The sequence below is a fragment of the Sphaeramia orbicularis genome, chromosome 6 (assembly GCF_902148855.1).
Source record: "Sphaeramia orbicularis chromosome 6, fSphaOr1.1, whole genome shotgun sequence".
NCBI lineage: Eukaryota > Metazoa > Chordata > Actinopteri > Kurtiformes > Apogonidae > Sphaeramia > Sphaeramia orbicularis.
The window spans coordinates 4,630,042-4,654,776 of NC_043962.1; the positions used below are offsets into that span (position 1 = coordinate 4,630,042).

Here is a 24,735-nt window from a genome sequence, read left to right on the forward strand (position 1 = left end):
AGATACTGTTAGGTGGATGAAAAGAAGGAAAAACAGGACAAAACGATGGTGTCAGTCAAAGCCATCGACAAATGTCACATAAAGGCATTAACCCTTTCATGGATGTTGTAGTTATTCAAGCTTCACTGAACACATTAAGACCTAAACATCCACTGGTGACCAAAGCCATCTACTGATGTAACTGTGTAATACCTGTTGATCCACTTATCCTATCAATACATGGAAATAATTGATGTAAAATACAGTTTGTCATCTTTTAATGGTCATCAGATATGAACCATTTGGACGTTCAGAGGCTCTGTAGTTACCATGGAAACACCGTCATCTTCTACAACATTGATTCACAAGTAAAACCAATGAATGTGTTTATGGAAAGTATGATATTTACCATAAACTCCATCCAAACCGTCCGTATGCAGGTGTGTATTTCCCTCAAAATAAGAACTGAGTCTAATTGATTTTCTCAATACATGTCCCATCGTCCCTGCTTCTCAATAATTCACGCATGAAAGGGTTAAAGTCGGGGGCGTGGCCTGAGAGGGGACAGTGCCCCCCCAGGGACAAACTCTGCTCCCCCAGGGCCAAGCACTGCCCCCCAGGGCCAAGCTGTACCCCCCTGTAAAATGCCCTGTTCAGCCTGCCAGAGCCGAACGGACCCCTGTTTGACAGTCACGGACACAGAACATGTGAACTCCCCCCCCCCCCCACATGACACTGTGGTCACACCTCTGGTTAAAGTGGTTTATTGGAGTAAATGGGGACGCCTTTACTCACAGTTACCAGGTTATTGTGTTTCTATTGTTTGAATGACAGAGCGTTGACCTGCTCTCACCTCCTTCTGCCTGTCTTCTGTTTTGACACCACACTGTGGCTCTTTGAAACTGGTCCCAGATCAGCGCCCAGAGGCACTCCCCCCCTCACCCCCACCCCCGTCTGTCCGTTCAGCGGGCTGTTCCTGGTCAAAAGCCGACTATAGAAGAGCAGGATATGAGTCTGGGCTGCTCAGGAACCAGATGCATCCTTTTTTCCTGTGGTTGAATCTTATAATCAGTCCTTCACAGTTTCACCATCAGACCCAAACAAATGGTCTCTGCTGTTTCTCTGTAGGAACCTGTCAATGCTAATATGTGATGCATGTTTTCATATCCAACTACTACACCTTTGGGTTGTTTTTCAGTGTGCATCACATTTGTTGTCACCATGTTGGTTATTTTAAACAGGAAGCAATTTTATTTGTTCAGAAATAAACAATAATAAGTGATAACTGATGCTAAACGCTAACAAACTGCTAAAAATGCTATAGTTGATGCCATCTTCATTTTCAGATCCTCAACAGATTTCCAGCATTTGAAGGAAAAAATGAAGAGTTTAGTTTTGTTATGATTCATTTAATGTGGGCCTAGAATACCAACTCAAACATAGAAGGTAATGATAATAATCCATTAGTCTTTCCATTCTTTCACACCTGAATCCCTTCCATCAAGGTGAACAACTTCAAAGATGACTCCATCACAAGCAGTGTGTTTGTTTACATACCAAACCGACACGGCACTCAGGCCTTTTTGGAAATTTTGTCATGAAGTGCATTGTGGGAATGGGAATTCCACGCAGCCGCAGCAGCAACAAACATGAAGACAACAAGCAATGAAACAGTGTCCACTACCGGGTCAGAAGAAATGGAAGGAATCACTATAAGTCAACTGTCATCTTATAATACATGGTGTGTGATTGTGAAAAACAATACCTAGACATCAGTTTCATGACATTTTTGGAATATGTCATTGTGTAGGTTTATCATACAGGCCTCACAAACAGACAGGGCATGGGCGGACCCTCACCGCTCACTCACTCCTTACAGTACATGTATGATAAGATGACAACTGACTTCTGGTGATTCCTTCTGTTTCTTCTGACCCGACTTTGTGATGAAAGTCATACGCTGCTTTAACCTCTAAAGCCTTACAATTATTTTTGTGGCGACTTCTAAATAAATTTGTCTATATTTGACCTTTCTGAGATCATTTATCATTATTTATTCTATAGTATCCTCTGTGTTTTGCATCTTTAAATGAAAATAAGGAATTTTTGAATATATATGTTTTATTCATGTAGATGTTCATAAAACCTCAAGGTAAATTTAAAGATTATTATATCAAATCAGAAAAAATTAGGAAAAATTGACTTTTTCCACCAAAATATATCATTAACTGAACATAAATCAAGTGTCTCCATCTACTGTCATTTATCAAACTCCATGTTTTGTTTTGTTTTCTTCATTTTGTTGCTTATTTCCTTATGTTTTCTTCAGATTTATTTACTTTGTGGCTTAATTTGCTTATGTTTTTATTTTGTTGAATTATTCATTTTGTTCATGTTTTTTCTTATTTTAGTAATTTTATTTTTCTTATTTTCACGTTATTTATTATTTTGTAAAAATGTTCCATTAATTTTTATTTAATCCTTTAATATATATAAAACCAACTGTGTCCCTCCACTGTCATTTATCAAACTCCATGAAGTTTTTTTCATGGCTGTTTATTTATTGTTCCTTTTTTAGTTTCCATTAGTAGATGCTTTTGGTCGACGGTGGCACACAGCCTTCAGTAAGTCATTTCTTCTCATCAGCTCTAACCCTAAATCATCTCACAGAAGAGTTTTATAGGCATCAAGCTGTGACTAGTTCACACAGAGGTGGAATATTTGGTTGAAATTATGAAACCGTTGAAGTTCAGATCTGAATCTGACACGAGGCTCTAAAATCTGTTTTAGTAAATCAGAGTTTTCAGATTGTTTTATCTTTAATATAACAACAGGACCTGTTTCAGTGTAAAATAAAACCTCACCTACATGGTTCAACATGTGAAAACTGGTTTTATTGAGTTGATTTAAAGTTCTAAAACAAGTAAAGGGTTAAATGTTATCCTGCCTTCACGTGCTATGGGAATTATGGTAAATGCTAGTTATGAACTTGAAATTTGCACATGAACTAGAGAACTGGGGAAAATGTTTGATCCACAACATGAAAATAACCTTTGACCTTTTCAACATGGCGTAGATTAATGAGGAATTCATCATGCCAGATATGCAATGCTTTTACTTTGATGATTTTGCACATTTATAGTAAACACATTTTGGAAAAAAGAAAAGAAAACTGTATCAGATGAATTAACATGTCCAAAACTGTTTTACTCAAGCGCCAGGTCACCATAAATTGTGTCAGCCATTTTTCATTTGGAAACATCAACAAAAGCATTTGGAACACAATGCAAAGGTAATTTTGAATTCACAAGTGGAAAGGATAATCTTCCCGATAGGACCTGAAGGCAGCATTATTTTCATCTCAGCAGGTCGTCAATCAATATTTTTCCCAGTTCTCCAGGGGGAAATAAAACGTGAGGGGGCGTTCAAGTGCAAGTTTTGAAGCGGTAACTAGTAATTACCATAATTCCCATAGTACGTGAAGGCTTCCACAGACCCAGGCTATTTAAAACCGCAGGAGTGTTAAAAAAGAAAAAAAAAACAAAAAAAACCAACCAAAACAATAATGAATAAAGGCAAAATAAATAAATACGATCAATAGAACTCTACAAAATTAACACTGCTTGGTTTTCTGTGTGTTTAACCCTGATTATTGGAACTAATTACCGGTTTCTCTCTTTTTTTTTTACCCCCCAATTCTCCAGTGGAAATTACAACATGAGGGGGCGTTCAAGTGCAATTTCCGAGTTCGTACCTAACATTTACCCATTTACCACAATTCCCATAGCACGTGAAGGATTCCACAGACCTATTTGACAAGAGTGTAAAAATAAAACTAAAAAAATACAAAAATAAATGTAAAAAATAAATAAATAAATAAATAATAATTTAAAAAACTTAAATGAAAAAAAAAATCAATACTTATTCCACTTCTACGACATAAGGGGGCGTTCTTTGCAATTTCCGAGTTGGTATTTAACGTTTACCCATTTACCACAATTCCCATAGCACGTGAAGGATTCCACAGACCTATTTGACAGGAGTGTAAAAATAAATTTCAAAAAATACAAAAAAATAAATGTAAAAAAAAAAAAAATAAAAATTTAAAAAAAAAAAAAAAAAAAAAAAAAAAACTTAAATAATAATAATAATAATAATAAAAATCAATACTTATTCCACTTCCACACATGAGGGGGCGTTCAAGTGCAATTTCCGAGTTCGTACTTAACGTTTACCCATTTACCACAATTCCCATTGTACGTGAAGGATTCCACAGACCTATTTGACAGGAGTGTAAAAATAAAACTAAAAAAATACAAAAAATAAATGTAAAAAATAAATAAAAAATAATCAAAAATACTTAAATGAAAAAAAAATCGACACTTCTTCCACCTCTGTTGTGCTTTTGGTGAACCTCGAACTGTGACTCTGCAGGATACCCGTATCTCCCGGCACGCGGAGACTCCCGTCCACCGTTAATTGACGCAGGCCCCGCCCACATGTATCTGTGTCCCGCACGCAGCCCCTCGCGCCCGGCCCACCGCGACTCAGCCGGGGACGTAGGGGGAGCACGAGGGGGTGGAGGAGGTGGAGGAGGTGGAGGGGACTCACTGGCCACGTCTCAAACACAAGCGGACACTGGAGGTATCCGAGCGGACACACACACACAGGGAGGAGGAGGAGAGGACACCGGGGACACCGACCAGGGCGCACCGAGGACGCACCGGGGACACCGACCAGGACGCGCGAGGCACCGGCTCCGCTCCCTCCAAACAAAAGCTAAAGGTCAGCCATTTCCTTTTCCAATTACACACACATTATCGGGGCTTGTCTCCGGACTCTGCTCCTCTTTTCACCTCCGGGGTTCAAATACTTTCTTCGAACTGAGTCAAACCAACGGCTCCGGTTCTTCCGTTAACGTTAAAACTTAAGTCCGACCTGAAAACCACAGAAGCACCACTGGGAAACTAACGGGTTAACTATTAAAACTACACCAGTACTCTTAAACCGACACTTTCAGACAGTTAAACCCAGGGCATCTCTCTAATTTACGACCCTGTGTGGCCAAAAGTGTACATGCACAAACAAATGTCATAAAGTCATCATATAGCAATATTTTTCAGCTTTTTTTCCGCATAAATCTCTCAAACCTCTTTGGCTCTAATGTAGATTTTGATCAGTCTAATCACAGTTAAAACGTATCATATTGTTTTAGCACCAAAAACATGTTTTAGTGTTAATATTTAACGTGATTTTGTTCATTTTTGTCATTTTTCTTTCTTGATTTGCTGAGTATTATGTCTGTGTTTCAGTTTATGACACAAATTTATACCGGAAGGTTTATTTTTGGCCATATTTTTTTAATCTAATGTCAGTTACACTACTGACACTTTCTACACCCTCTGCTATAAAATCATCATTTGTCATTATCTTTTTGCATAAATGTCTTAAATCACTTCAGCTCTGCCCAAAACTACCTTTCTTCACATATGTAATGTAGATTTTGATCAGTCTAATCACAGTTAAAGCCTGTAATATTGTGTCAGCACCAAAAATATATTTTAGTGTTAAATATCACTGAATTTTTAACCCTTATTAAGCCGTCAGGTCATTTTTGTACGTTTTGTACTTTTTTTATGCTGATTTGCTGATCATTGTGTTTGTGTTGCAGTTTATGAGATGAGCGTTTCTTTTTTTGACATTTTTTAATGTAATGTTCAGTCTAATATCACTTGTATTTATAAAATCATGCTATATCAGTATTTTTCTGCTTTTTTCTGCGTAAATCTCTGAAACCCCTTCAGCTCTGCCAAAAACTACCAAAAGTTCAATAATTTTCAGCATTTTAACGCTTTAAATGCCAGTTTGATACATGATGCCACTTGTTTCATATATAAAAAAAAAAATCTCACACACACTAAATATGAGATGTTTTCCGTATACTAGCCTACATGGTGGACAGATGTGCCATTAAAATGTCAAAGATGATCAATAATACTGATGTCATTGCATTAGTAGTTTTTGTTCAGTGTTGGATCCTCATGGTAAAAAAAAAAATGACACATTGACTTACATTGAACACCCACTAATCATACTATATTCAAAGTAAAAGAAGCAGTGTGTGTGGGGGGTATATTTATTTATTTATTTATTTCAATAAATCACACTGACATCATGTATTAAAAACTGGCATTTAGAGGGTTAAAATCCTGAAAATTATTGAACATCTGGTAGTTTTGAGCAGAGTTGAAGTAATTTAAGAGTCTTATGCAGAACAAAAGCAGAAAATAACACTGACATATGATGATTTTATAGCAGAAGGTGTAAAAGTGTAAGTAGTGTATAACAGACCTGTAAGAATAACTAACATTAGCTTAAAAACAAAAACACATTCTGCTGAAATTTATGCCATAATGATCATTAAATCAAATGCACAGAAATGATCTGAAGGGTCTCTAAGGGTTTGACCTCAATTAACTAGTCCCTTTTCCACTGTGACCCGTTCAGTTTCTCACAGGTAAAAGCTGCAGAAATCAACACTTAAGATGCCTGTAAAATATTATGTGACTGGACTTAATTAAAAGTTCAAATTGCCTGGAAACCTCTGTTGAATTGTCCTCAAATAGTCCCCGAGTGTCCCAGTTTGAGCCTCATAACAGACCCAGAAAAATGAGGACAGAGGCCTGGATGTAATGTGAGTGTGGACTGGATGTGGATCTGGACTTATAGGTCAGGACGCTGTGGTTGAAGACCATTTGACAGCTTTACATAGTGTTAAGACAAGCTACAGAAACCATAGAAGTGGAGAAACGTGTCATGGTGCAAGTGCAGATATTGAATTTCTCTGGTACAGGTGAACTAGTAGAAGACAATGAGCCCGTTTACATAACCATAAAAATCCATTAACTGTTAGTAATCAGATAGTTGTAATAATCAGATCTGACTTTGGAAATACGATAATCCATAAACCCTGGTTTAGACGTTTCAGCCCATTATTGAATTTCTTTGAGTACATACGTGTGATGGTAGAATCAAACTTCTGTTACTGTCAACTCATGTCATTTAGTTTTGTTCATTTTTCTATATTTTATTTAATTTTGTTCATTGTTTTATTCAATCTTTAGTTTTCTTCATATTTTCATAATTTTATTTGATTTTTTTTTTCAGTTTTGTTCATTTTGTCCATTAAATTTTAATTTCATTTAGTTAATTTCTTAATATTTTATTCAATTTTTGTAAAGTTTTGTCCATTTTTTTTCTATTCATACACTTTGAGTCTAGTGATGGTAGACTAAAATTTCCTATTATTTTATTCCACGACATTTGACTGTCACTTCCCTTTTCTACAATTTAATTGTTTTTACACATGCACATAGGAATTAAATAAATCAGATTAACCTGTATACATGCATGAAGGCATTAGAGTATTAAGGTAAATCCAGGTGTGTTAATCTGATTTCTCATCATCAGATTGCTGCTGTTAACTGATAAAACAGATCAGATGATACTATTCACATGATCAATAATAATCTGATAACTCCACAAATCAGATAATGATCAGAGTATTAGTGTGGATGTAAATGTGCATAGTGTACATCTGTAGACCTACATCTGAAAATTCATTAATGTAAATCTATGAATGATGGGGCCTAAGACAGTCCCCTGAGGGATCCCTTTCTCAGTTTAATGAAACACAGACTCATGATCACTAATAATCTGACAACTTTGCAAATCAGATAATGATCGGAGTATTAGTGTGGATGTAAATGGGCTCATTACTGCAGATCTGCATCAACATAAGTTATCAGACTAAAAAATGTTTTAATGGTCTGAATATTGTCACAGTAAAATGTGAGACATGATTTGTGATTAGCTTTTCTTCTCAAAATAAAAATAATGTGTTTTCTGGAGTTTAGGAGATGCCAGATTCAAAAACACTAAACAAGATGTGGCAGGATGTGAAAAAACACAAGACAGATGAAAATGACAGAAGAGTTTGATTATTTCTTTACTGTTTTTGCATGTGTGTGTTGGTAGAACGTATGTAGTTTGTTTTATGTGTCCATTGGTGTCAGTATCTTTTTATCCATTGTCAACGTTCTGACGTTCCTACAAAGTGTAATTTAATTCAACATTGTGTCATGGAAAAGTAAGTACAAATATAGTCATTGTATGGAGTTATAGCATATTGTATCTATGTAAATTTGACATGAAATTCATCTTTTGTGTCTCAACAAAATTTTAAAGTTCTGGTATAGAATAGATGATCATTTGGAGTTAAATCACAGTAGTGTTATCAAATTAAACCAGGGGCCACAGATGGTCCAATATGAACTCAAGTGGGTCAGATCTGTAAAATAACAGAAAAACGTAAAATTGCATGATGAAAATGTTTACATCTACAAACTATCCTTGAAAAATGTCACCAAGAACAGCCTGAAATTTCTTATGAAAAATATATGTAAGTTTAACAATATTCTGCCTGAGTTTATCATTTACATATGTTCATTATAATTTACAGATCACAGTGGATCTACAAATACACCAAACATGTAATAACAGGCAGACTACTGGCACAATTGCAGTTATTTTTCTTGATGCATTACAGGTTGTCCATACACTGTTGCCCACTAAATTGGAATAATTTTGTTTTCAGACACATTCCTCTTTTTATTCCAATTTAATCACCTGTGACCAGGTGCAACGATTACACAATGAGCCCCAATTACATTATACAGATCAAGAACACATCATGTCATCACAATCATTTCATGAAAAGAGGGGGATAAAAAAAAAAACTATTTTGCTCTTGGGTATTTGTTCATGTTATTCACATTTTGTCTGAAAGGATAAAAATGTGAATAACATGAACAATCTGAAGTTTCTTAAGAAAAATAAGTGTAATCTATATTATAAAAGCCAAGTGGCCTCTGTGTGTGTGTGTGTGTGTGTGTGTGTGTGTGTGTGTGTGTGTATCTTGGGATTCACACAAAATCTGATCAAAGCTGACTGCTGCAGTTTGTCACACTTATGTATTTTTGGTCAAGGAAGAGACTAGTGAAAATGGCAAGTTGACAGGACCAATATTTTGGGAGATATTAGTAATTGTGGAATACAATAGAATTACAGTCATGTTGTTATACCCACAACGCTTTGGCGGTGACTACTGGACAAATGCAGTACAGCATGCATGAATAGACAACAGTATAAAAACGACCACATCTAGAACTCATGGATCTCCACGGGTCAACCAATGTTCTGCCTCAGTTTAGCATTTACACATGTACATTATAACTTACAGATCACAGTGGATCTCACAAAGTCATCCCATGACCCAGATTGGACCCTTTGGTAGGCCTGTTTTGGCCCACAGGCCGTATGTTTGACACCCCTGGATAACCAGGTTCATTTGATCAGTAGAAGTGATGCAGCTGAGCAGCTGTTTTCTGGGTTGTTGTTGTTGAGGTGGACGTCCTGGCTGAGTCGTTTATTTATCCTCTGCACAAAGGGCTCGTTCTCCTCTGGTTCCATCACATGCAGCTGCACAAAACCCTGAACCAACCCGAGCAGAAGGTTTTGTTCCAGCTCCTTCAGCTGAGCAGAACAACAGCTTTGACATGACGCTGTATTTGTGTGAATGCCTCCTGACAAACTGACATGACCTTGGAGGGGTAAAGCTTTCAGAACATAATGCTGTCTTGCAGCTGAAGTGTTATAATATAAATGTGTTTGAGCGATCACAGAATGTGTTTTTGGCTCTATTTGGAGCTGTGTGGCACTTGTTGCTATGAACTCCCTCTGTCGTCAAGCAGCATCTAGACCCACGTGACTCCGCCCACAAAAGGACTGGACTCACATTCCTTTAGGAAAACAGGAGGGATGTCTGTCAGCCCCCAATCTCACCTCACACTGAGGAGGTTCAAGTATCCAGAGCAGGTTCACATAGAGCCTGGTGGAGGGTCCATACACAGCACAGGTGTCAATCATAACATCAGCCCACCAAAAGGTCCAATCTGCCCCATGGGATGAATTTATTAAATGCAAAAATTACACTGAAGATGAGAACAATCAAGGATGTTAAAATCATTTTAGTTCAGGTTCCACATACAGATCAATTTGATCTCAAGTAAAATATTATCATAATAATCTATAAATAATGTCAACCCCAAACTTTTCTCTATGTTTGAGTGAAAAAAGTAAAATTACATTATAAAAATGTTTACATCTACAAACTCTTTAATTCTTATTCTGTAAAAAATATGAATAACATGAGCAAATGGAAGTTTCTTAAGAAAATTAAGTGCAATTTTAATAATACTGTACCTCATTTACATTACAACTTACAGATCACAGTGGATCTACAAATACATAAAATATTAGTAACAGGCAGAATATTGGTACAATTATACTTACTTCTATTAAAACATTTCATATTGTTCATATTTGTTCAGATTATTCTCATCTTTTGTGAAAGGATAGTTTGTAAATGTAAATATTTTCATCTAATTTAACTTTTTTTTACACTCAAACAAAAATTTGTATTTGTCATTATTTATAAGGTATTCTGTAATTATGTTACTGGTCTGACCCACTTCAGATCATGTTGGTCTGAATGTGGAACCTGAACTAAAATGATTTTAACATCACTGATTGTTAATATCTTCAGTGTATTTTTTGTATTTCATAAAGTCATCCCACAGGTCAGATTGGACCCTTGCTCGGCTGGTTTTGGCCCACGGGCCGTATGTTTGACACCCCATTTTAGATTTATTAAGATATTTCTACAAATCTGATATACCTTCATATTTTGAGCGACTGAGCTATCCATTCACAAAGAAATATGAATAACCTGAACAAATATGAACAACCTGAAAAGTCTGAGATAAAATAGGTGTAGTTTTAACAATATTCTGCCTGTTACTCCATAAATCTGCACTGGTCCAACAGAACAAAGGCCAAGCCAAGGCCAAAGTCTTTTCAACATGAATTCCTCTCTCTGTTGAAGGAATCGTTAAAAGACTCAGTGAAAACTATGAAAAAATACAAAATACAAATAATGAAGGATTTTATCAGTCTTTAAATGTCTCTTAGTCTAATGCCAGGAAATAGATGGTTCCCAACATGTCAATATAGCAATAGACTTATTCTTTTTTATTTAGCCTTTATTTAACCAGGAAGTCCCTTGCGATAAAATCTCTTTTTTGAGGGAGACCAGATGCAGTCAATAAATGATATAAAGTCCAAAATGCATCACTGTGTCCAAGGAAACATGTAAAAATATTTGAACCATGTGTAGAATTAACATTGTCTCGGAGCTGCTGTGTCTGACATCTCCATTTGGCTTTTAGAACCCATAATGCCTTAGTGTTGCTCATTTCTGCTCCGGTCATGTAATCCACACATAGAATAAACTTTATACATAAAACATTAATTTCAGGCCAGGCATTGCTTTACAGGTGTGTTTGTTTATGATCCCCATTTACCAATTTCTTTGCAATATTATTTATGACACTTTTAATCCATTTTAAACTCAAAAAAGGAATCATTAGAAGTAGATAAAAATAAGCCTCACCCCCATGAACTTGTCTCACTGACAGTCACACTACAGGTCATCACAATCGTCCATATTTGAGTGTTGTATGGAAGGAAGAGGCTGGAGATGAGACAGCTGATCAAGTATCAGAAATGTTCATTATGTTAGAACTAATTAAAACAGATGCTGAGCTCCCAGTCAGCCCTCAGTTGGTTGGTTTGATGACGTATTTAGATGAATACTGTACATCTACGGTTGGTTCCAGACTGGAGTGATGCTCTACTCTGCTGTGGTTTGTTGTTCCATTACACACCTGGAATTAATACTATTTATAATGTATGCTAATGCTACATGCTATCACTAGCTGTGGTCTCCTCATGGAAGCCTCACAGGTGGTAGAGTGCTGTTTGCTTGTCTATATTTATGATATTACACTGAATTGCAGAGTCTGTAATCTTGATGTTCTGCTGGAGATGAAAAATCCTAAGTCTTTGAATCTGGTTCTGAACTGTGATTCACTACAGGGGCATCAAACTCATTTTACTTCAGGTTCATTCAGCCCAATTTGATCTAAACTGGACCATAACTACAAGCCTTTCTCTGTCTTTTACTGTAAAAAAAACTAAAATTACATAATGAAAATGTTTACATTTACAAACTGTCCTTTAAAAAAGTGTGAATAACCTCAACAAATATGAACAACCTGAAATGTCTTAAGAAAATTAAGCGGCATTTTAACAATGTTATTCTTTTTACTAAATGTGTAGTGTATTTGTAGGTCCACTATAATCTGTAAATTGTAATGTACATGTGTAAAGGATAAACTGAGGCGTAAATATTATGAATACCTATAATACTTATATATAAATAACTGATTTCTTATCTTAATATTCTTAAAATTGCACTTATTTTTGTTAAAATGATTTTGACATCACTGATTGTAAATATCTTCAGTGTAATTTTTTGCATTTCATAAATTCATCCACAGGACAGATTGGACCTGTTGGTGGGCTGGTTTGGCCCAGGGGCTGTATGTTTGACACTGTCGTTGTGTCGTGTTTCTGTTATTTATGTGACTTGTATTATTAGTGTGGATTTTCTCAGTTATGTATTATTCTCTATGAAGATACATTTACATGTGACACGTGTCAGGTTTTTCTGTGTTACTTAGATCAGATGGAGAAAGGCCTTTTTAGAGTGGAGTCTTTTGTCACTTTCCATTTGTCCATATTAATTTCACAGCTACATTTCTGTAAAATAGAGGGAACACAACAGGGCCTCAGTCAGTCTGGGTTCATCTGCATCGGGGAACATTAATCCTGGATTGTGTTTCGATTCACATTAACTTCATCGGGTCGACTGTTTAACAATTCAAGGTGGTGTAGATTCCAATACATGGAACGTAATCTTAAACTGGTCATTTTACCTGCATGTATTCACCATGAATCAGAGCCGCACCCGCCTGAAGGAATTAAAGAATTCACAGAGACCGTCTGCCCAAAGGGGGTCAAACATACGCCTTGCAGGCCAAAACTGGACCACCAAAGGGTCTGATCTGGCCAATGGGATGAATTTGCATTAACAGATGTTAACTGTCAAAACTCAGTTTGATTCAGGGGCCACATACAGACCAATATGATCTCAGGTGTTTTAGTTTGAAAAAGTAAAATTATCTGATGAAAGTGTTTACCTTTGACAAAAAATGTGAATGATCTGAACTTGAACAACCTGAAGAAAGCCAGAAAAATAAGTGCAGATCTACCAATATTCTGCCTGTTATTAAATGTTTTGTGTATTTGTAGATCCACTGTGATCTGTAAGTCGTAATGCACATGTGTAAATGATAAACTGAGGCAGAATATTGTTAAAATAGCACTTTTACTTTTTTGCAGGACAACAAACAGACAATTTGGAGTTATTATTTATAGGTTATGCTGTTATTTTACTTTAGATGATATTGGTCTGAATGTGGAAAATGGACTAAAATGAGTTTGACATTCCTGGTCTAAATGGAAGAGAGACTCAATTATGACATCATAATACTTAAAAAAAAAAAAAAAATACTAGCTTTATTTTAACCGACAGGAAGCATCTGTGAGCAGCCGTGAATCAGAAGATGACAACTTAACACCTTTCATCAGAGTTCAGTGCTTTTTTCACAGTTAGGGTTTGTTTTCAAACCTGTCTGGGTGTAAAACTGACCAGTTCTTTATATATAAACTGGTCTGTTTCACTGAGGTTACATGTTAGAAAAGTCTCTCCAGATGTCGGCAGACACGCCTTATGATTCATTAGAGTCATACAGCCAAATGAAAAACTCACTTTCCCATCATATTAAACTGACAAACTGTAAACATTCAAGCTGCAGAGCTTCCTCTTTGAGTTTTCCCTCAGTTTTCAGAGGACTAAGGTGTGTCGGTTTAGGGATAGTTTGGGAAATGTTAAGCTGTTTTATTTAAATCTATGTGCTTCATCGTTATCTTTACCAGATTTGTGAAATAAATGAGTAGCACTTCAACTTTTAGTCTAATGTCATGTGTGAAATGTAATGAAAACATATATGGATTATTTTATAGTCAGAGCACAGTTAAAAATAAGACATGACCAGTTTAAGATTATGGAGTAAAACTGGACTGGCAACTGGTAAAACTAACAGTAGGTGAATGAAAGTTACAATAATGGAGGCATTCTGACCTCCATTTTAACCCATAAAGACCCAGAGCTACTTTTGTGGCAGCTCTCAAATAAATTTTTCTCCGTATTTAACCTTTCTTAAGTGATTTATCACCAATTATAGTAATATTATCATCTTTATTTAGCTTTTTTTCAGTGTAAATCATGTATTTTCCTATATTTAATTCACTGATCATGTAGATGTTCATAAAAGCTCAGATTAAATTTGAGGGTTATTATATCAGAAACAGAGAAAATTGTGGAAAGAAGAAGTGACTTTTTCAGCAAATCTCTCATTTACTGAACATAAACCCAGTGTGTCCATCCGCTGTCATTGATCCACCTCCATGGGTTTTACTGGTAAATCATCATTGTAGAAGATGACTGTGTTTCCATGGTAACTATGGAGCCTCTGAATGTCCAAATGGGTCATATCTGATGACCATGAAAAGATGACAAACTGTATTTTACATCAGTTATTTACATGGATTGATAGGATTAATGGATCAACAGGTATTAAACAGTTACATCAGTAGATGGTTCTGGTCTGGGCGGTGGATGTTTGGGTCTCTATGGGTTAAGGTGGCTTATTTTTTTATTTATTTATTTTGTCTTAATTTTTTCCCATCAGAAAAAGATTCTACATGTGAGTGTAGTCTGACTTTATTTAATGTAGGACACCAGAGGGACAAATGCAAAGATTTCACAATAGAATAGATTAGGCTTTATTTTAATTACACAGGTTATCTCTGACAGTACACTGTATGACAAAATAGAACACAGTAAAATATAAACATATATCAGAAAATATGAAATATAATAGTGTGCAATAAAAATATATATGACAGAAGTGGACAATCAAACTAGTAAGATAAGACAGAGATAAAGGATATAAGATGTTAATAATCAATGGTGTGAAGGTCATTTTCGTTGTGTACATTATAACATCATGGTTTGCAACAGCAAAGGAAGTATAAATCTAATCTTTTCAAAGCGATAAAACATACACTGTGGGTGTGTCACATTTTTTAACTGTTTTATATTAAACTGGATTTAAGATGATAAACAGATAAAAGGAATGAGTATTGACATTGTGGTGAACTATCAGAGCATTTTGGTGAAACAGACCTGAAACCTGGACTGAATGTGTGAGACAAAGACGAGGAAACGTCAGTGAACGTAGTGGAAGGAGGATGTGTCATGATGAGTGTTGTTTACCTTGGTAGCCTCAGGGTCTGGAGGTGACGGGCTCATGTCAGGGCTTGTTCAATAAGCAGCAGATTATGTACACTTCATGAACAGACCTTCACTGTCTCTGCCTCAGTCTTTCCTTTGGCCCGTTCGTTCATGCAACAGAATAGATGGAAGACACATTTGACACATTAATGTCCATGTTTCCTTCACATCACATCATCCGTCCACATGTTGCACATGTGTTTGGAAAGTCATCTCAGAACTCAACATACAGTGTCAGCAGTTTTGCATTAGTAAATCGTGTGCTCACATTAATGTGTGGGATGTTTTAGGGAGTTGTTTTTCCTCCTTTTCTCTTACAGCATAGAAGTCAAACTCATTTTAGTTCAGGTTTGTCATTCAGCCCAATATGATCTGAAATGGGTCAGACCAGTAAAATAACAGTAAAAAAAAGTAAAATTACATTATGAAAACATTTACATCTACAAACTATCTTTTAAAAATGTGATTAACATGAACAACCTCAAACAACCAGTAAAATAATATAAAAACCTAAAAAAATAAATAATTTTCTCCATGTTTTAAGTGAAAAAAGGTAAATCTGCTTACAGGAAAATGTTAACATCTACAAACTGTCCTTTAAAAATAGTGAATAACAAGAACAACCTGAAATTTCTTAGAAAAATAGGTGTAATTTTAATAATATCCTGCCTCGGTTTATCATTTCCACATGTACATTATAACTTACAGATCACAGTGGATCTACAAATACACAAAACATTTAAAAAGAGACAGAATATTGGTACAATTACATTTATATTTCTTAAGACATTTCATGTTGTCCATATTTGTTCAGGTTATTCACATTTTTTGAGAAAGAATAGTTTGTAAATGTAAACATTTCCATGTAATTTTACTTTTTTCACAAAAAAAGAGAAATTTATAGTTTTCATTATTTATAGGTTATTATGATAATATTTTTCTGGTCTGACCCACTTTAGATCATATTGATCTGTATGTGGAACCTGAAGTTTAACATCCTTGATTGTTAATATCTTCAGTGTCATTTTTGCATTACACAAGTTCATCCCAGGGGCTGGGTTGGACCCCTTGGCAGGCCAGTTTTGGCCCACAAGCCGTATGTTTGACAGTCAGTAATAATTGAAAATGAATGTTCAGTGCTTTGGGCTTGAATATTGAGTGAAGTCTTTTTATTTCTTTTCTTCTTTGAATCATGATCTCATACAAACACATGCGACAGATTTGTGTCATATGTTCTGAATGTGCTCAAGGTTCCAGCTGAAATGCATAAAAATATGAAAGTCTATACGGTTTTAGAAACGTATTAGAATGAATGAACCCCTGATCCAATGCAAAGATCTACTCACAACATCTAAATCTTAATAATAAACTGACCCATGTGTGTCAAACATGCGGCCTGTGGGCCAAACCAGCCCACTATAGAGTCAGATCTGGCCCTTCAGTGAAAAAATTACATGAAAGATATTAACAATAGTCAGGGGTGTTAAAGTCATTTTAGTTCAGGTTCCACATACAGACCAATATGATCTCAAATAAAATAACATAACCTGTAAATATGTATCTAAAAGCAATAATGACATAAGAGAAACAGACCTTAATGAGATACTAGTATTACTATTATTACTCTAGTGTGAATCATTTTGGGATGATTTGTAATATTTATTCTTTTTATTTCCTGCCCAAGACTTGAAGTAGGAAAAGTGTCTTTGTTGCTGCTCAGATGAATAACCCTCATATGTTTCAGTGGGTTTAGCATTTATCCTGGGAGTCTTGGCGTCATATCCAGGGTTCATTCCAGTAAATGAATAAGTAATAAAGGGGCTCACGTTTCTAAGTTGTCGGAGGTTCCCAGGTTTATTAGTCTCATGTTATTTAGTGATAGAAAAGTATTGTATTTGTTGTCACTGCTGACTTTGAACAGTCTGATATTATTTACTCAGCTCCAAGACTCTCACATCTAGCTCCTGATACTTTACATAGATTCTCTGTCGTTACTTCCCAGGCAGGTCCATCTTCTGTCAACTTTAACTGTACATTATTACGCTAAAAAAATGATTTCATCAGGGTTTTTGAGCATTTTCAGTTTTTTGTATGATGTATTGAATGTAAAGTTTAAGAAGGAATTCATGTTTTGATATAACTTTTCCATTTCTGTTCTCTCGCAGAATTGAGACACTCCTTCAGCCACATCAGATTTCCAGATTCGCTTCCGTCCGGCATCATGCCACGCTGCAGAGTCAACCTCAGCACCATGATCTTCCTGGTCATCCTTCAGGGAGCGGCGGTGGTTCTGTTCTGTGGGTGGTACGTCCAGCTCAGTCCTTGCGGATCGACTCCATCCAATGGCAAAGTTCACGTCCTGTTATTATCGTCATGGCGATCTGGCTCCTCCTTCTTGGGTCAGGTGTTCAGCCAGCACCCGTCGGTGTTCTACCTGATGGAACCTGCTTGGCACGTGTGGACCAAACTGCAGAAACCCGGAGCACGTACACTTCGAATGGCCGTCAGGGACCTTTTACGCAGCGTTTTCCAGTGCGACTTCTCTGTCATGGAGGCCTACCTGCCGGAGCAGCACAATGTTTCATCACTGTTCATGTGGAGTCACAGTCGAGCGCTGTGTTCACCTCCGGCCTGCCCCCTCACGCCGCGGAACCAGATCAGCAACCAGACTCGCTGCCTCCAGTTGTGTGACGCCAGGACGCTGCAGGGTGTGGAAAACGCCTGCGGAACCTACAGCCACGTGGTGTTGAAAGAGGTTCGGTTCTTCGAGCTCGAATCCCTCTACCCGCTCCTACAAGACCCCAACCTGGACCTCCGGATCATCCACTTGGTCCGAGACCCGCGGGCCGTGATGCGGTCCAGGGAGGAGTCGGCTAAAGCATTCATGAGCGACAACGCCATCGTCCTGGAGCAGCGGAGCATCCCGACGGCCGAGGTGCAGTACCAGGTCATGCAGGAGATCTGTCGCAGCCACGTTCGCATCAACGAGCGGGCCATCCTAAAGCCCCCCCCGTTCCTAAAGGGACGCTACAAGATGGTCCGATATGAGGACCTCGCGCGGAACCCGCTGGAGGAGATTAACTCCATGTATGAGTTTGTTGGTCTGGAGATGACCAAACCCCTGGAGGACTGGATCTACAGAGTAACCCATGGAAAAGGTAAAGGCACCAGGAAGGAGGCCTTTAAAATAACGTCCCGTAACGCCGCCGACGTCTCCCAGGCCTGGCGTACGATGCTGCCCCATGGGAAGGTCAAACGGATTCAGGAGGTTTGTAAGGGGGCGATGTCACTGCTCGGATACCGGACGGTTAACAACGAAAAGGAGCAGAAGAGGCTTGACATAGACCTTTTAGTACCACGGGAACCGTATCAGTTCAGCTGGTTACCCGCTAAAACAGAACACCCTGGAAAAAGTTAGAACATCAACGACAAAGACACTCCACTGGATTGAAGTCTATGTTTTTGTAGACGTAACTTTACAAGGGGATGTTGCTGCCATTAGATGGTTCTCCAGCTGAGGGAACGCTGGCATGATGTTGGCGTGAAAACCGTAAAAATGTGATAATACAACAGCAAAGAGGCCCGAAACACACTTCATCTGAACACACAAGTGAAAAAAACCCCAGTATAAGTCACAATAGTGATTTGCAAAAGTCGCCATGTAACTAATTAACTTGAAAACATAAGGTCTGACAGGACATAAGCTTTATTTATCCAAACCCAGAGATGTTAACCAGTAACCAACCGTTCCCTATAAATCCTGCTAAGCTCCATTAGTTTAGTGTCTCCTCTCTCAGTTCTGCACATGTTGTTAGTGTCAACACCAAACCAGAGCTGAGATCCAACAGGTTTCAGTCGTCGTATAACTCAGTGCTTTTCTAGTTTGGTTCTTGTTTCTCTTCAGTCATCCTTTCACTTTGTTGCACAAGTTGTGAATTATGTCAGACCACTGTGGTGATAGAGGACACTCTACTCTTCACTGAGTGAGTCTAGGACCGATTGTTATCTCACCGGTCGATGGGCCTTTAGATATTCTGAAGGCACTGTCATCATTGTCTTCTTCGTTAGCAATTTCTTGAAACTTCTTCTCTGACAAAACTCCTGGTCGGATTTATTTCAAATTTTATATGTATCTTCCTTGGGACAGTGTCTACAAAGTTTGTTCACAGTTTTGAGCATTTGGTTTTTGAATTTTTCACAAATTTTTTGAAATATTAAAAATTTGCCATTAGTTATATTGGGCCATATTTTGGTGGAAATGGTTAGAGATATCAATATAGTTATTATTGAGCACTGACAGGAAGTCATAGACGGACTTTCATTTGGGTCCATGACCTTTGACCTTGAGTGACCTTGAAGGTCTAAACTCAAAGTCACCAATATGTTGATTTCAAAGAAGTCATATATGGACTTGAATTGAATTAGTTGAGTTCTCCTCCAGTGAAAGTACCGCCCACTTCTATTGTTAGACTGATCTGCATCCAGCCCACAGAACTGGAACATAGACGCAGAACCTGACAACCTCACATGTTCCACTGGGGATTGGTTCTTGATGGAACATGCCAGTGAGATACAGGGATACTGGTCCTATTTTTGTTCAGTGCGAGCGTTCTAATGTTGACAACAATGTGTGAAAGGTCCGTGTGTTAACCTGAAAATCTGTGTCTAATGTTAAGTTCTAAAATGCACAGCTGACGGTGCAGTCGCAACCAGAGAGCGAATGTCAATGGCCTCATTTGAGTCGCGTCCCCAGTGGCCTCTTGTGAGTGAAAGGAGAGCGTTGGATGGCTTCCACAGAAGGACGGAGGCCAGCCAACACCCAGGCACGATCTGTTCTAGACAAGAGGAAGCATTCTTAAGCTGTTTGCAAAGAAACCTGCAAACTTCTGTGAGCGTCGATCAGAAAATACAGCCTTAAAGATACAAGGCTCATAGAAATTTCAGTTTAAAGTGTTAACATGTTGTGTGTTCACCGTAGTGTTTGAAGAGCCGACCATTTTGTTGAATGGTCTGAAATGTTCTTCACTTGTGCTTCTACTGAATGAGAAAATTACACTTAATAAAATCTAAAATCGTACTGTTTCAGTTGTGTTTAATAACAGAAACACATCATAAATTGAAGTGAAATAAAATGAAACCTAAAATTAGCATAGTTTTAAAATTCAAGTAGAATCAGGATTTATTTAATTTATTTATTTATGAAAAGGAGAAACAAGCATATTAATGAACATTTTTTTTTAAAAATGTAAATATGCCAGATTATAGCCTAAGGCTAATGTCCACCTGTAGATCTCCTGGCTGGTTGATGTTGCACAAAAACACACACAATACAAACAGGGTCAAATACAGATACCATAAAATGCAACAAGGACAATGTTAGCACAGATAAGTAATACAAAATAATTAAAAATGTATCTGTATTTCATGCACCATTAGCCTACACAAAACACTGGATAAACTGTCCAGATAGAAGCATGATCTCAAACATGTCATGGATTGAACTCCTCAGTCGGTGTTTGTTCTTCAGTCTGAAGTCGGTCAGTGGGTGAAGGCTGAAGAATAAAAGACTGTTAAATCTCTTTATCTAAGTCAGCATAGCCCAGATTTTTCAAATGTTTATAAGATGATAAAACTATGATTGGACCAGGAAGTCGAATACCAACAGATAGACTTCTCATACTTCTGTACAGAACTGGAATTAAGCAGAATTTTTCTTGTAAGACGTGTAGATGAATGAGATGAACAATCACAGCTGGAAGGTTCTTAAAGTGTAATACCACTGATGGCCACTAGGAGCTGACTCTTAGAGAATCCTTCCTCCACATGACGCCCCTTAAAATGTCTGTTTTTTTTTCCAGGAGTCAGTCTGGTCTCTAACTTCTCTAAACACTGACCTGCTGGTCATATTAGAACATGTTTCTCTGTTAATGGTTTTACAGCAGGGGTGTCAAACATGCGGCCCACGGACTAAAACCGGCCACCAAAGGTCCTATCAGGGATGAATTTGTGAAATGAAAAAAATTACACTGAAGATATTAACAATCAAGGATCCCAAATACATACAGACAAATTCAGTCTCAAGTGGGTCGGACCAGTAAATACGATCATAATAACCTATAAATAATAACAACTCCAAAATGTTCCCTTTATTTTAGAATAAGAAAGTTTTATAATTTTAGTTCTGGTTCCACATTCAGACCAATGTGATCTAAAGTGGATCAGACCAGGAAAATAATAACAGAATAACCTATAAATAATGACAATTACACATTTTTATCTTCGAAGAAGTTAAATTATATGAAAATATTTACATTTACAAACTATCCTCTCACAAAAACTGAGAAACCTGAACAAATATGAACAAACTGAAATGTCTTGATATAAATCTGTGAAATTGAACCAACATTCTGTCTGTTATTAAATGTTTTGTGTATTTGTAGATCCACTGTGATCTGTAAGTTTTAATGTACATGTGGAAATGATAAACTGAGGAAGAATATTGTTAAATTTGCACTTATTTTTCTTAAGAATTTTTAGGTTCATGTTATTCACATTTTTATCCTTTCAGACAAAATGTGAATGAGATAAATACCCGTAAAGAGAAAATATTGTCTTTTTTTTCTCCTCTTTTCATGAAATGATGATGATGTGATGTATTCTTCATCGCTAAAATGTAACTTGGACTCGCTGTGTAATCATTGCACCTGCTCAAAGGGGATTTAAACAGGAATGAGAATAAAAATGTGTTTTTTTTTTCTTCAGAAATTTCAGGTCGTTCACATTTTTTAAAGGATACTTTGTAGATGTAAACATTTCCATCATGTAATTGTACTTTTTCACTGTTATTATTTTACTGGTTCAACCCAGTTGAGATCATATTTGGCTGAATGTGGAACCTGAACTAAAATGAGTTCGACACCCTGCACTAAATCTACAAGTGTATGAATAATTCTTCATCTCATACGCAGTAGAATCGTTTTATCGTCTGTCTTACATTTTTGGAAAACCCAAACTGTGTCCGTGTCAGATGCTGTTGTATCTCATCTTTGAAATAGATGGAAGACAATGTCGAACACCTGACTCTGCAGTTTCCTTCAGCTCGATGTAGCTTTGTTTTCTGCATTTCTCAGCTTATTGTTTTGGCTCACAGTGCACTATTCAGCCATGGTTTATGCAGCAGAATGCAGCTGTAGTGGAAATACTGTGGAAAAACCTGCTGTGTTTGACCTGCCCAGTCCTAAAGAACATACATTTACATGATGCATTTAGCAGGTGCAGAGCCCAGCATGTCCCCGAGGGGCGGAGGAGACCAAAATGGAGCTAAAAGTAGAGTGAACAGTAGAGCTGCGTTCACCAGGTGGTCTGAAACACGACTCCAAATGAATATTAATGTTTGTTGAGTTGTGTTCGGTGGGTAAATGGACCCGTCTACATCAGGGCTGTCAAACCCATTTTAGTTCAGGTTCCACATACAACCCAATATGATCTCAAATGGACCAGAAGAATAATAGACTTAATAACTTATAAGTAATAACTAGGGATGGAACCATATGAAAATTTCATATCACGGTTATCATTATTATCGCGGTATTGTTGAAATGTGCTCAGAATGTTCAAAAAGTACTAATACACACACGGAAATAATTTAACCAAGTTGTATTTCAAAAAATAAAATAAAGATAATTGGCACAATGTACCTTCTGTTGCAGAAACATTCAAATATTAACCCTTAGTGGTCTGAGTCTATTTTGTCCATTTTTCAGTCCTTTTGATTTTGCCTTTATATACTATATAAACAAATGTATCTATACCCATGTTTGGGATCTGTTTTTTTTTTTTTTTTCAGCACAACTTCATTTATATCGTCTGTCTATTATTTTTTTCACTTTAACCTACTATAAACTAAAAATTATATATAATTATAATTATATATAATTTTTGTGTGTTTTTTGTATAAAAATTGGATTTGTATATAAATTGGATTTGAAAAATGTATATAATTTATTGCATAAATAACACACAAATACAAAGACTTTCAAAGTGAATATTGGTTCCAGATATTAGATATAGAAAATTAAAATGGTAATAAATTAAAACTATACTCAAATATTTGACATAAAAGCAGATCTTTATGTAACAGTTTTTTCCCCTAAAAGTGCGGTAATCAAACACGGTTATCATGATAATTAGAATTGAAACAGTAATGCTAACCGTCTGCAATTTTATCACTGTTTCTCATTACACCGGTAATCGTTACAACCCTAGTAATAACTGCTCATTTTTCTCTTAGTTTTTTTTTTTTTTTGTTACTTTTATTTAGTGTGAAAAAAGTAAAATTACCTTGTGAAAATGTGAATAACCTGAACAATCTGAAATTTCTTTAGAAGTATAAGTGCTATTTCAACAACATTATGTCTCATCTTGTTATTAACACAACTTACAGATCCCAGTGGATCTACAAATACACAAAACATTTAGTAACAGGCAGAATATTGGTAAAATTACACTAATTTTTCTTAAAGCTATGTGTGACTTTCATGTGTCCGTCCACTGTCATTGATCCAACTCCATGGGATTTACTGGTGAATCAATGTTGTAGAAGATGACTGTGTGACTGAATCTTCTTACTTTTTTTTGTTTTTTTTAATTCATTTTTTGTACTTTATTTGCTTTTGTTCATTTTGTCACCTATTTTATTTTGTTGTTTTATCTTCAGTTTTGCTCAGTTTATGGGTTATTTTGCTCATGTTACTTAGTATGTTTGTTGATTTATTATTTATTTTTGTTCATTTTATTCTTTACTTTAGCTGTTTTTGTTGTTTATTTTATTCTTATTCACTTAATTTTTATTCATTTTTTTGCTTTTTTTCCCCCATTATTTATTATTTTGGGTTTTTTTTTTCTTTTTTTTTTGTTAATTTTATTTATCTAACATAAAACCCAGTGTGTCCGTCCACTGTCATTGATCCAACTCCATGGGATTTACTGGTGAATCAATGTTGTAGAAGATGACTGTGACTAAATTTTCTTACTGTTTTTTTTTTTTTTAACTTTATTTGTTCATTTTGTCGCCTTTTTTGTTTTTTGTTTTTATTTTCAATTTTGTTCAGTTTGTGGGTTATTTTGTTCATGTTACTTTGTATTTTGTTGATTTATTATTCTTTTTTTTTCATGTAATTGATTAGCTGTTTTTGTTGTTTATTTTGTTCTTTTTTTGCTTCATTTTTGTTCATTTTTTGCTTGTTTTTTCCCACATTATTTATTACTTTGTGTTTTTTTTCTTTTTTTTGTTGTTAATTTTATTTATCTAACAT

The 24,735-nt window shown here is 36.3% G+C and overlaps 1 protein-coding gene across 1 annotated transcript; it reads left to right on the forward strand.

The window, feature by feature from the left end:
• The first annotated feature begins 4,605 nt into the window (after positions 1-4,605).
• Positions 4,606-20,498, forward strand: chst6 (carbohydrate sulfotransferase 6). The gene is made up of 2 exons (XM_030137352.1): positions 4,606-4,764; positions 17,587-20,498. The coding sequence occupies exon 2, from the start codon at positions 17,643-17,645 to the stop codon at positions 18,837-18,839; it is 1,197 nt and encodes a 398-aa protein (XP_029993212.1). The 5' UTR covers positions 4,606-4,764; positions 17,587-17,642; the 3' UTR covers positions 18,840-20,498.
• Positions 20,499-24,735: the final 4,237 nt, after the last annotated feature.

Bases quoted from the DNA above. Each gene is read 5' to 3' on its own strand.
- chst6 (XM_030137352.1), top strand. From the start codon at position 17,643: ATGCCACGCTGCAGAGTCAACCTCAGCACCATGATCTTCCTGGTCATC.